Source organism: Nilaparvata lugens, chromosome 1 (assembly GCF_014356525.2).
Source record: "Nilaparvata lugens isolate BPH chromosome 1, ASM1435652v1, whole genome shotgun sequence".
Classification (NCBI taxonomy): Eukaryota; Metazoa; Arthropoda; class Insecta; order Hemiptera; family Delphacidae; genus Nilaparvata; species Nilaparvata lugens.
The window spans coordinates 39,939,061-39,951,680 of NC_052504.1; the positions used below are offsets into that span (position 1 = coordinate 39,939,061).

Genomic DNA, 12,620 nt, shown 5'->3' on the forward strand with positions numbered 1-12,620 from the left:
AAGGAAAGAAGTTGGGTATTGAGATCAATATAGATAAATCAAAGTATTTCATGATGTCAGCGAACGAGAGAAGACATGCTGGAGATCTGGGATGTGGGGAAGGAGTTCGGCTTCCAAATGTGAGGGATTTCAAGTACTTGGGTTCGCTCCTAAATAGTTAGAACAGGGTACGAGAGGACGTGGAGAGCAGGATTTTAGCTGCAAATAAGGCCTACTTTGATAATATGAGACTAATGAAGTCAAGAATCTTGTCACGCATGTCAAAGGCAACGGCTATACAGAACACTGATCAGACCAGTGGCCACTTATGGTGCTGAGACGTGGACGCTGACTAGAGAAGAACAAACCTTGCGTGTTTTTGAAAGAAAAATCATAAGGCGTATCATGGGTCCAGTCAGAACGGAAGATGGGTGGCGCATTAGAAATGATGAAGAGATTGTCAATTTTATGGGACCAGAAGATATTGTTCGAGTTATCAAGGCGCAACGGTTAAGGTGGTTGGGGCATGTCCAGAGAATGGAGAGTTGTAGATAGGGCAATATGACTGACCGGTACGCGTAAAAGGGGAAGGCACAGGAGGAGATGGCTGGAGGATGTGAGGTCCGATTTACGTGTTTTGGGTGTAGTTGTGCAGGAGGCTAAGGTCCACATCGGACTATAGCACCAATGAAAGTAAACTAAAGTATATGCAAAATTTCAAGTTAATCAGTCCAGTAGTTCAGATGTGATGATGCGTCATTCGTGAATTTCCTATTCCGTACGTGCATAAGCCAATTCTTTCCTTTATTATATTGTAGAAGATTAATAATTGAATTTTCTGTTATGTTATTATTCTAGTTTAAGATATTGTTGTTTTGTTAAACTTAGACTAGCCTATTACAAATTAGTGATTTACAATTTTTTTGACAAATAAACTTCATATTTTTTTCAGTCGTAGGAAAATGCATAAAATAGTTAAATTATACATAAGATTGAAGAGCGGAATTCAATGCTCATAATCGGCGTGCGGAATTCAATTCTATATCATTTTAAAGGTTCATAATCACCGTGGATTTTTTCATTGATTGTTAAAAAGTTAGGACAAAAAGAGCAAAACATTGGTATCAAACGTGTTTTTTTAGTGTCAAACCTTCAACAGCCGCGGATATCTCGAAAGATATAGAAACCTTGTCAGATAAAAAATATTACTTTAGAAGACTATATGTAAGCTCAAATTGTGTATAGAATAGTCATGTCCGTGAAATACATATTTTTTGCGAGATATACTGATATGCGAAAACTCACAAAATGGTATCTTTTAACCACCCCAATCCCTTAGCACAGTGTAGATAGGGGTGGGGACTTTTCATGTATTTACTTCCTTACTACCCTAAACAGAGCTTCGGGTTCGAAAATTGTCTTCCAAACATTTCTCTTTATACCCTTTTTTGAGCATTCAATGCCTGGACTAGCCAACATCCTAATGACGCTACAGCCCTGTGGAACGATTTGCCTCCATCTCTGGGGACTGGAGACTGGAACTCTCCAGTTCCTAATGCCCATTATCACTCTCAGTTCCTGATCCACGCCATCTTATATACCATATTTTGACTTCTTCTTCTGGGTCCATCAAATTGTCCATACAGTAGCCTACCGCTCTTGAAAGTCATACCTCGCTCATTCTTACAATATGGCCAGACCATCTAATTTTTTGAGCTTTAATTAACTTTACCATGTTTTCACTTTGAAGCGCTTCCTCTACGAACTACCTTCTCATTCCTTTTTCTCCAAGCATATCCAGCCCTTACCATCAACGATTTTTCCGACAAATCTTATCTCTAACACTCTCAATGCCTCCTCGTCTCTCTTATAGTTTATCTAAAATAAGTTGAGACTTGGCCCTCCATCCGAAGAAATTACAGGGTTGCCAAATCGTGTAAAATTGCAACTTTCTCAAATTTCCATTTCAACGTCAGAATTGGATGTAGAATATCATCCCCGATATCCTAGTAGTACTAAAAAAGCTTCAGGGTTGAAGGATTAAAAGAAAAATTCACTTTTATGATAAAATTGGAAACATCGCGAAGATTTGTTTTTCTTATGAATATCACTTCTCTCAGAATCATGGCGTCGTAATGTGTAATGATTTTATATCAAATTAACGGGGAGAATGTCTCCTTTCTATTGGTGTCTGGATCATTTTTATCCGACTTATAGCGTAGTTATTTTTTAATTAATGATTATGTTTGTCAATGTCGAGCAGAAAACATGAAATTTTCGACACGCTAGAAACTTTTTTGTTTCAAAAGATAAGTAGGTAATGAAAGCCAGAAAGTTTTGATATAAAATTATTACGCACTAGCTGGCCCGGCGAACTTCGTACCGCCAAATAGTTGATGCATCTCTTGACAAACTTTAGCTGGATGAACACCTCAAAATCTATAACCCATACTAACAATCCTCAAATCCAGACCATCCTATTATTTTTTATTGAACAAATAATCAGTTCATCATAAAAGTTAAATTTCCTTTTAATCCTTCAACCCTGAAGCTTTTTTTAGTACTACTAGGATATAGGGGATGATATTCTACATCCAAATCTGACGTTGAATTGGAAATTTGCAATTTCACACGATTTCGCAACCCTGTAATTTCTGAAAGTACGAAGAAGACGCACATCCTACCTGGCTGAAGGTTGGTCATAAATAATTTTCGTGAGAGTACGGAGAGAGCGCGCGTCATTTCAGTGCGCGCTCTCTTCGTACCTCACTGATTTACCCTCGTGACACATTGACAGAACTTTAGCATGCACGCCATCTTCGTTCTTCCGTAATTTTTTCGGATGGAGGGCCAAGTCTCAACTTATTTTACACAAACTATAATCAATACCCATGATTCACAGCTGTAGCACACCATAAGTCTTATCAATGTACTATGAAATAGCTATTTATGTATTAAGAGCGTAATGCGCGACTTCATCGCTCGCGCAAAACAGTTACCACACGACGCAAAGCAGAGCGTGATAATTTTGCAAGAGCGATAAAGAAGCATTACTCACGAATTACTTACACAATTTTTTCTACAACTGCCCAAACCTGTTAAATTACTTATATCGGCGGAGTTACAATTACCCACTTTTTAGGTTAAGATCTGACCTTTTGGCGAGCTGCTTACCATCAGCTAATTGGCGAGCATAAAGAAACTCTTCTGCGCATGCGCGAATAATTTGCGAGCATAAAGAAAATTTACTGCGCATGAGCAGATGGTTAGCGAGCGAAATAGTTATTTGTATATCTAGAGTGAAAAGTACGACTTTTTCTCCCTGAGGGAAAAGTTTGAAGCCCGAGGCGAAGCCGAGGGCAACAATTTTCCTGAGGGAGAAAAAGTATTTTTCACTCGTGATGTACACAACATTTTTCCTCCATCTACATTTTTTTATAGAAACTGCAAATAAAATCATTTTAATAACTTACGTATTGGTGACAATGTTTCCTAACAACATAACCTAAAATCTAAAACCTAAAAACTGGCCGTCTGATTGGCACTGCCGATTGCGCTATCTAGCAAAAGTTGTAAACAATTATATCAGCTGGGTGTCTACCAAAAATGGCTGACTCCAGATCACGCGGTTCAGATTTGAATTGCAGATCAAAAATATTTGTTGGCTGGTATTTTGAATAGAATAAGATATTTTAAAAATTGTATAAATTTTTATCGTCTACTAATATTAAGAATATAATATCATACAAACATATATTTCATGAGTTGATCAAATTTCTGGTTGTGGTATTGAATTCAGTTGACTCAATGACAGACACCTCTTTATGCTTTCTCATCTGAGCTTAGACCTTCTAACCTATTATAATGTAAGTTTTTAAAATAGAGATGCTTCCCATGTTATTCAAATGGAGTCACTTTTACTCCCTAGGGAGTTTTTCTGTTTTTTACTACCGAGAGCGAAAAAGTGACTCTTTAGTATCATGTTTCAGGGAGTAAAGTAAGTACTTTAGCCAGTAGGTGGAGGAAAAAGTAGATTCTCCTCAGAAATAAGCTGTTTTACGAGGAGAATTGAGTACGTAAATTCTTTTTTTACGCGCAGTTGTAGAAAAAATCTTTTTTGTCCTTCAACTAAGGATTTTAAAAACCACCAACTTGTATGCATAATATACTCTGTTTCCACTGCACCTAATACGATCTGGAATTTCATCAGTCATACTGTTGGCCTTGAGGACTGTACCAAGGTATTTGAAGTTATACTTACACCTTCGAAAACTTGTTCACCCACCCTCAAATCCATTGTTTTACTTCGAGCACCTTTGCATGCATTTACATACATTTTTTGTCATTCATTTTTAGCCATTCACTCACTTCTGTGATTGTCTGAACTATACATCAGAAATCCGTTTGTTTTAAGGAGAATGTGGAATCTCGCTTTTATTTATTTATATAAATTACAATATAATATACTGGCTTGTGCAGTGTGCACTAATTTCACTGTAAATTGGGATATAGTTTTTTCCAACTATTTTATCGTTTGCTCTATCCAATAAATAAATAAATATAGCTGATTATTCAATGAATTTTACAAAGTAGGAAGAATTATGTTGATCAGATAGAAGAGGAATAATGCAATTCGAATTTCGATGATATAATATTGTCATACATAATAAAAATTGGTGGAGTTTCATATAATTTTTGACCCTTGAAGAATGATACCTATAATTTAATATCCTCTCCATTAACATACAGCTGGAAAGAAGACTGACGATGAAAATATATTAATTATTCACAATATTATCCAGTCCAATGGCATATTAGGATAAAAAACAGAACTTTCTGCTTTATGCACTCAATGAACTTCAAATAATAGCTTTTTAAACTTTCATGCTATCATCTTGAAGGTTTGTTTTTCTTCAACAGGGAATTGAAAAATATTATGATCAACCGTATCACCGAATTCAGCGTAACTAAATGTATTTATTCACAATATAATAAGAAGAATAGACTGGGAAGAAAACCTCGAAGGGATTATAAATTAATACACCATTATGATCTTAATGTCATGGCTTTATTTTAATAGTATTCGAAACAATAAAAAATAACAACAAAATTCAATTTTAAGATTGAAACCAATCTATAACGATTAGTCCATTAAATAAAATTAATGTTTACATCAATACTTTACAAAATATTTGACTGAATTACGAAACTGAATATTCAGCGTTAGATCAACAAACAAGTACTAGCTAGTGACCCCCTGGCTTGGAGAACTCGCCCTTGAACTGTGGTTGCCTATTGTAATCTTTGAAATCCATAATTTTTAATTATACAGATTTGGTGAAAATTATGGAAACAGCTGAATATTTATTTCGCAAGAATAATTTGAAATTGGGGATCCTATTCGAAATGAAAAATTACTCTTCAAAAATTACTTATATACATGTTTGTTCCTTATATTAATAACCAAATTCATTTTTATAAATGAGAAGGTGGTCATGTAATAAATTATTTCTATACAGAGTTCCAAGAGAAAATGAATTGCGAAAACTGCACATTGATATATCTAACAGTTTCAGTTTGTTAATGTAAAAGTTGTTAACCGAAGGAGTCGGTGTATTTATCTAACGAACTTGATCTGTAAAAAGGATCGACGAATATGTGTTCAAAATTTGAAGCTTCTTGATCAAGTCTTAAGCGGTCGTCACACCAACGTCTGCTAGCGGTAGCGAGCTCGCTCCCGCGGAGGTAGTTTTTCTGGAAGCAGTTCACACCAAAAAACTACCGCCAGCGGTAGTTTGGTTTTGTTCTTGTTTTGATGAGGCTGGTTCTCTAGAAGTGGGGGAAGGCCGGCAACCAGAGCACTACCGATGGCGAAGTTCTGGAGTTCGCTTTCCATGTTATTAGATTGGCCACGTCAGACCGAGCTCACTACCGCTAGCGGTACTCCCACTAGGAGACGTTTCAAAAGTTCGCTTGTCTCGCGAAGTGAAACTACCGCCGAGGTACTACCTCCGCGGTAGCGAGCTCGGTGTGACCTGCACAACTTAATAACATGGAAGGCGAGTTTTTTGACTTCGCTACCGCCGCGGACGCGAGCTCGGTGTGACCTGCCCTTAAAGAAAGTTATTGTCGAACATACACACGGACGGACAAGAACTTTGACCTTGAGTCAAAAGTAAGAACTCGCTAGTGCTCGTTCAATAGAAGATTATATAAAAACTAATACTGTACAACGGAAAGCTAGGTGACAAGAACGATTTAATAATTATGTAATAATACAGTATTAGATAATAGAGTTCATGTTCACTTCAAAAAATAATTATCAACTTGATAATTATTATTAAGTACTGAATTTCACATAATATTGATTCTAATCGCAGTTTGAGAATCTCATCACACTATGTATAAGGATATAAGGCCAATTCCACTCTTCAGAGCTATCGTATTCTTTTCGATTTTCTAGCTTAACTCGATGTTAAAAAAATAGGTTTTCCATTTTTGAGAATTTACCAATGCACAAACTTTTGATACACCGTGTAGCAACGTTTTTTCTGTTTGTTTAGGCAAGCGGATATATACGGTAGTTTGCTGAATTTGGATAAAATTTTGGGTAGGCTACCGGATCAGTATGAGCAGTTTCCCTGGGAAAGTGAAGCATCACATAATATACGTGGATGTTATTCACAGAGGAATTGAAAATTTCAATAGGCGATTATTTCATCCCACCAGAATCGCAAGAACAACTGTATCAAACAAATATATTTGTAGACGAATACACAATATTGATATTTAATAGAGGTGAATAAGCTATAACGTATTTTTAGGTAACTAAGTAATCTAAGTAAATTAATAATTTATTGGTATTGATGGTTTCCAAATTTAAAGCTAGTATCATGCTTCAGTACCGTAATAAGCTATCTGTTTCAATAGGTATACAATTTTGGAATCAAGTACCTGGATTATATATTTTGAGCAATAATTATAAATTATAAGAATCTGTTTGTAGAACATTATTGAACCAAGAATGAGTTCACTTATGTTCGTGGATTGTTCGTCAACTTACATTATTATGAATGTAAGAAAATATGAATCCTAGTTTTGAAAATAACTGCACGGTAATGTAATTGTTGAAAATGAGCACTTCGATAATTTCACAATAAATTCATGAATGATGAGTTACTGCTATCCGAATCCCAAGACATACTTTGGAATTTTGTATGTGAGTGAAGGTATTGCCATTATGACCGACATCCTAGAAAAAAAGAAATGCATTATTACAAGGAATATTATTATTTGCAGAAGAATAAGGAAGATATTCACAGAAACAGATGACAAATTCAGATATGTTTCAAATAGCACTGCTGTTATTCACGGTTGTGATCGAAGATCAAAATTAGACTATTTTGAAGAAATATTCTAAAAGAGCATGAGTCGTATTGTTTCAGTCGAATTCGTATTTTATTTTAATAAACCAACGTTGAAATTGAGAAATGAAGCGCTGATATATTGTAGTTATGAAAAATCTTATATTAAATACTTTCAATTCAATGTAAATCATTCCATGATAATTATAATGTCATTCAACTTGCCAAATGTTCTACACTGAAAATTATTAAATGTCCTTTCTAAGATAAGCCCATAACGATACTTTTGAAATGGGTTGAATTTTTGTGATGTTGTCTCAAAAATCTTACTAGAACAAGAAATCAACAGAACAGCAGCATGAACAGCATATATATATTATAGTCCAGTCAATATAGACATAAAAAAGGGGGTGTGTTTGCAATATATATTTTAGTTCTGATTATTTTATAAATATTATTTGGATACATGAGAGAAGTCCAGAACCAATTTCTTCATGCAAAATTTCCTTGTGCTGGATACAGAGTGGACCATAAACCTTGTATTTTCGGTTCATTTTCAAGTTTTCAGCTATTTCCGCCAAATCCGTTAATCGGACAGAAAAATTTACTCTCGTTTTTTTTTAAATTGAAAAATGAGATCAATCGGAACTCTCTATTATCTCTAATGAGTGAAATTTAGTCTGAAGTATTTCACAATATATGCAGCATTGAATATAGAAATTGGCCATTTTCTGTGTAGTCTATTGGAATATGGGCTTGAGTGCACTCAACAATAAATTTTCGATTTTTCGACCGAATTTCACTTATGATGCATGATTTTGAGCCACCTTGATGAGCTGAAAAGAATGAAGTGTAGTACGATGAGATCCATTGTGTCAAAAGTTATGAGTGTGTAGTAGTGTGAGGACAATTGATCTATTAATTTATTCATTTATTAGAGGTAGGATTTTTTTAAAATTTAACTGTGTAGAACAATAGCCGACTGTACTTTGAGCGGCATCGACTGTTGTCTAGTCGGCGAAAACTGCCACTTCAGCAGTCGGTGTTGTCTTTCAGAGTGCCATCCCGAACATCTTCTCTGTGTTAATTTTCATTCGAAAGAAAAATAAATGCTCTTTTTTTTCTTTTTGAATGATAATTCCCCAGTGAATCGTTTGAGGGCGCCAGCTCACGGACCAAGCTGCCAAGAATTTTCCACAACGTGTGGAAAATTTCGGAGGGCTCTTGGTCAGTCGGTGGCGAGCTTTAGCGATGAACGGACGGGTTCCGGAAGTGTTTGTGATAATTTGGGGTGAGTTACCACACAAAACTTTTTAGTTTGAATATACTACTTCGGTGGTATCTTGACGAACCCATTTCTTTTATTATTTCCGGCTAATTTAAATTCTAATATTAATTTTATTCCAAAGTCAAAATTTGATTTCTAAATTGCTAATTTTCTTTTGTAATACCCTGTACACCAAAAGTACAGTAGGCAATTGTTCAAAAAGGGGTCAGGCATGCTCTTCTCTTGTATTTATTAATTAGGTTTATTTATATTGATTGTATTAATATTGTTATTGGAGAATTTAGGGCGTAATAATAATAATGTTGCAAGTTGAGTTAACGTTGAAAACGGGATTTTCAACAGAGTAATCAGGGCGTGACTACTGAGTTATTAAATTGCGGAGGAAAAGAGTTTGATTATATGAAAATATAACAAAAGAATTTTGTTAGGATAAATAATAATATATTATACGGATAATTTTGATAGGGCTAAGATAGGTTTTAAGTTTTGTGGACAAATTTGGAAATATTAATCTTGTTTAGGAATAGGTTTCGTGTATAGGAAATAATTACGTTTCGTGGAAAATTGATTGTAATTTTTGAGAATAATTTTGTTAGGCCTAGGTTCTGTTTTATTTGAGGATTTTGACGATTGTCAAATATTTCGCACAAATAGGTTGGTGTTAATCATCGACTTGCGATCGATATATGTTTTTATTTCATGATAGGTTACCGTTTATTGGAGTAGAGAAATTTTATTTCTTTGTCAATAAAATTCAAAACTTAATTTTATCACTGATATGTGTATCATTAAAGCTGTGTGAAATACCTAATAATTGATTTAAAAATATTCGTTCATATTATCTAAATAATTTCAGAATCGATTTTTAAATATTCGTTTGTGTTATCTAAGAGACTATGTTGAAAGGACTTATTTTGATCGATATCATAGTTGTCCGTCATTTCGTTAGCTGTAGGATGTGTTGAGATAATATTGTCAATTGATTAGTTTTACATAAAATATCATAATTTGCTTGAAATTTTAATTTACCTTAAATTTGACTTGAATCATATTGAATTGAATTAGGGTTAGCAAAAATCAGTTTGAACCATATTGAATTAGGGTTAGCTATTCAAGTTATTAATGTTTCGATTCGCATTAAGGACGTACCCAATAAAAATTACTTTGACTTGGAACTTTTATGGTCGATAGATTTTTATTTGACAAATTAGTTGAATTTTGTTCAGTGTATTCCCAATTTTTCTTTGTGTTTGCTCTATAGAGTATGATCGTGTAATCCTGTTAAGTTATTTGCAGCTGTGAGTTTAATTTTCATTTAATTGATTACGTTCTTTATTTTGCGAGTTTAAGTCTTGATTATTGTAAAGTTTGGCTGTTGGAGCCAGCACTAGTTTTCATTTTTCGTTTTTTGAATTGGACGCGCGCTCCTCGTTCAGTTCGTATTTCTTTCACTTGAGTGCGTCGCGCTCACTAGCCGGTAGGCTGTTTCTTTCAGTTCAGTCTCGCTTTGTAATAGCTTGCCTCGAGTCGGGAATTGATATTATTCGTCGATCATTCCCAGAAGAAAATCGTTCTTCAAATTATTATTTTTTCGTTAATGTTAAATCGTACACCATAAACCTACGTTTGGAAGAGTGTTTGCCAAACTCCCTTTAGTTGAAAGTTTTAAACTATTATTTTTCGATTGGAAAGTTCACCGATCTATAGTCTTTAAAGACATTGTAAATATCTCGTCAGAAATATATGTGCAACGTTATATGATGGAAGCCGAATTTACCAACAGTAGATGACAATTAAGCTTGCCTTTTCACCATCCTTGATTCATCTCCTACCTCGGGGACACCTGAATACCTTACCTGGGAGTTGTAAGCTCAATAATATAATATTACATTAGGTACTCTGCAGATTTTCGGTGAGTTGTTCTTTTATATATTCATTGCATGTACTTGTTTCTGTAGAGATATCACTTGTTTCTTTTCTATTCAATACAGTCCACTTTACATCAAAATTATTGATTACCAATTTAAAATCAATATAAATTTCGTAAAGTTGAACCTTAGAGTTTACATTGGTCATCCAGGCCGAATTTTATTGGCTATTTTTTATTCAAATATTTGGCAAGCACTTATCCAATTTTATTGTAAATCGTTTGTGCATGCTAGGGTTCAAACCTGTTTGTACATTATGAATTGAGCCGATCAAGTTGGTTCACTCTTATCTCTATTGTCCGATTGGAACCGTTACTTTGCAATGCTGATAACGTTATCGCTTAGCTTGCTTCGTCTATTGAGCTTTCTCTGTTCAATTTGTACTAACATTATCATTTTGCTTGCTTGAATCATCAATGAAAATCGTTCATTGTTGCATTCGTAATTTTATTCGAAAATTAGTAAATGAAAATCATTAAGACCTTTCCAATATCCAATCATGAGTGAAAAGAAGTTAAAGCTCAAACGAGCTAAACTTGAGCAATATTTCTATCATATTCAACGTACTTTCGATTTGTCGAAAAAGGCTTTAAAAGAAGAAGCTAGTGCTAAACAATTTCTAATTCTCTATAGTTCCACTCTTAAAACTGTTCAGGATTATGAAGCTGTTGAATGGAAATACAGGAGCTTGAAATGGAAAAAGACCGGAATTTGTACCCAAATTTAGTAGTTCACATATGGAAATGTTCGAACATATGGAAGCAATTGCTAGTGAATTGAAAAAACGCAGTCAGGTTGTACCTAGTGTTTCTACCCCGGCTCAACCTGTATCTTCCAATAAGGATTCGTCTAATATTTTACCGAAAATTGAAATTCCTGTGTTCGACGGAGATCAATCAAAATGGGCGGTATTCTACGAAATGTTTAAATGCATGATTCATGACAACAAATCGATTCCAAATCAACAAAAGGTCCAATATCTGGTGTCCAAACTATCTGGAGAAGCGGCTAATATTTCACGTCATCTACCACCTATTGCTAATAATTATGAAATTATTTGGGATGCATTAATTAAGCGGTTCAATGACCCCCGCTCACTCTCAAATGTGTACTTGAAACAAATTTTCGAATTCAATTGTCTAAAATCTGAGTCTCGTGCAGGTTTAGTTTCTATAGTCGATCAGTTCTGTGGTTCAATTACTGCTTTAAAACGCCTACGAGGTGAAGATGTATCTGATGCAATATTTCTGTTCCAAGCGTTGAAAATTTTAGATCCTGTTTCTCAAAAGGCATTTGAAGCTTCAGTTCATACTAAGGATGATCCCACATATACTGATTTTGTTTCATTCATTGAAAGGCAGATTAAATTGTTACCGCATGATGAATCGTCTAAACAATGCAAGCCAGTAGTGAAACCAATACCAAAATCCAAAGTGTTGGTTGTTCAATCGAATTCGCAAGTGACCAAATCACCGGTAAAAATATCAGAATGTCTGAAATGTTCGATGACAAATCATAAATTGATCAATTGTCGTCTTTTTCGTCAGTTATCACCTTGGGACCGTTTTCATTTGTTAAGGAGAAGGGTTGCTGTTTGAAATGTTTCTCGCCAGCCCATCGTAGTAAAGATTGTACTTCTTCCAACTGCGAGGAATGTAGTCAGAAGCATAATTCGCTTTTACATTTCGGAAATGCTTCAAATTCGTCATCAAATTCGGATGCGAAAAAGGTAGAAAATAATACTATTACCTGTTGTTCTATCGATTCGAAGTCAGCACCGTATAGTGTTCTACTATCAACTGCTCAAGTCGAGGTACCTGATAAGAGAGGTAGATTGCACAAAATAAGAGTTTTAGTTGATTCAGCTAGTCAAAGTCATTTCATTACTCGTAAACTTTGTCGTAAATTGCAACTATCGATTTCTCCTTTCCAATTAATTGTGAATGGTTTTGGCGGAAATTCGCAATCAGTTTTTGGTCGTACTTTTGTCACGCTTCAATCTCGACTCGATTCTAGTGTTAAATTTTCCATTGAACCATTAGTTGTCGAAAAAATCATGGA

General features: G+C 34.8%; 1 protein-coding gene and 1 long non-coding RNA gene across 4 annotated transcripts in view; one reads left to right on the forward strand and one right to left on the reverse strand.

Annotated features, from left to right (window-relative positions):
• Positions 1–5,028: 5,028 nt before the first annotated feature.
• Positions 5,029–12,620, reverse strand: part of LOC111051941 (sphingomyelin phosphodiesterase) — an 89,837-nt gene continuing 82,245 nt past the window's right edge. Inside the window, exon 15 of one of the 3 annotated variants that reach the window (XM_039433695.1) lies at positions 5,029–7,231. In XM_039433695.1, the coding sequence (XP_039289629.1) occupies positions 7,162–7,231 (70 nt within the window). In that variant the 3' untranslated portion in view covers positions 5,029–7,161. The remainder of the gene's footprint in view (positions 7,232–12,620) is intronic. The other 2 variants (XM_039433696.1, XR_005571937.1) reach the window with 2 other exon arrangements.
• LOC120352591 overlaps positions 8,496–12,620 on the forward strand; it is a 30,776-nt gene continuing 26,651 nt past the window's right edge. The window contains exon 1 of the long non-coding RNA XR_005571940.1: positions 8,496–8,634. This is a non-coding gene — a long non-coding RNA (uncharacterized LOC120352591). The remainder of the gene's footprint in view (positions 8,635–12,620) is intronic.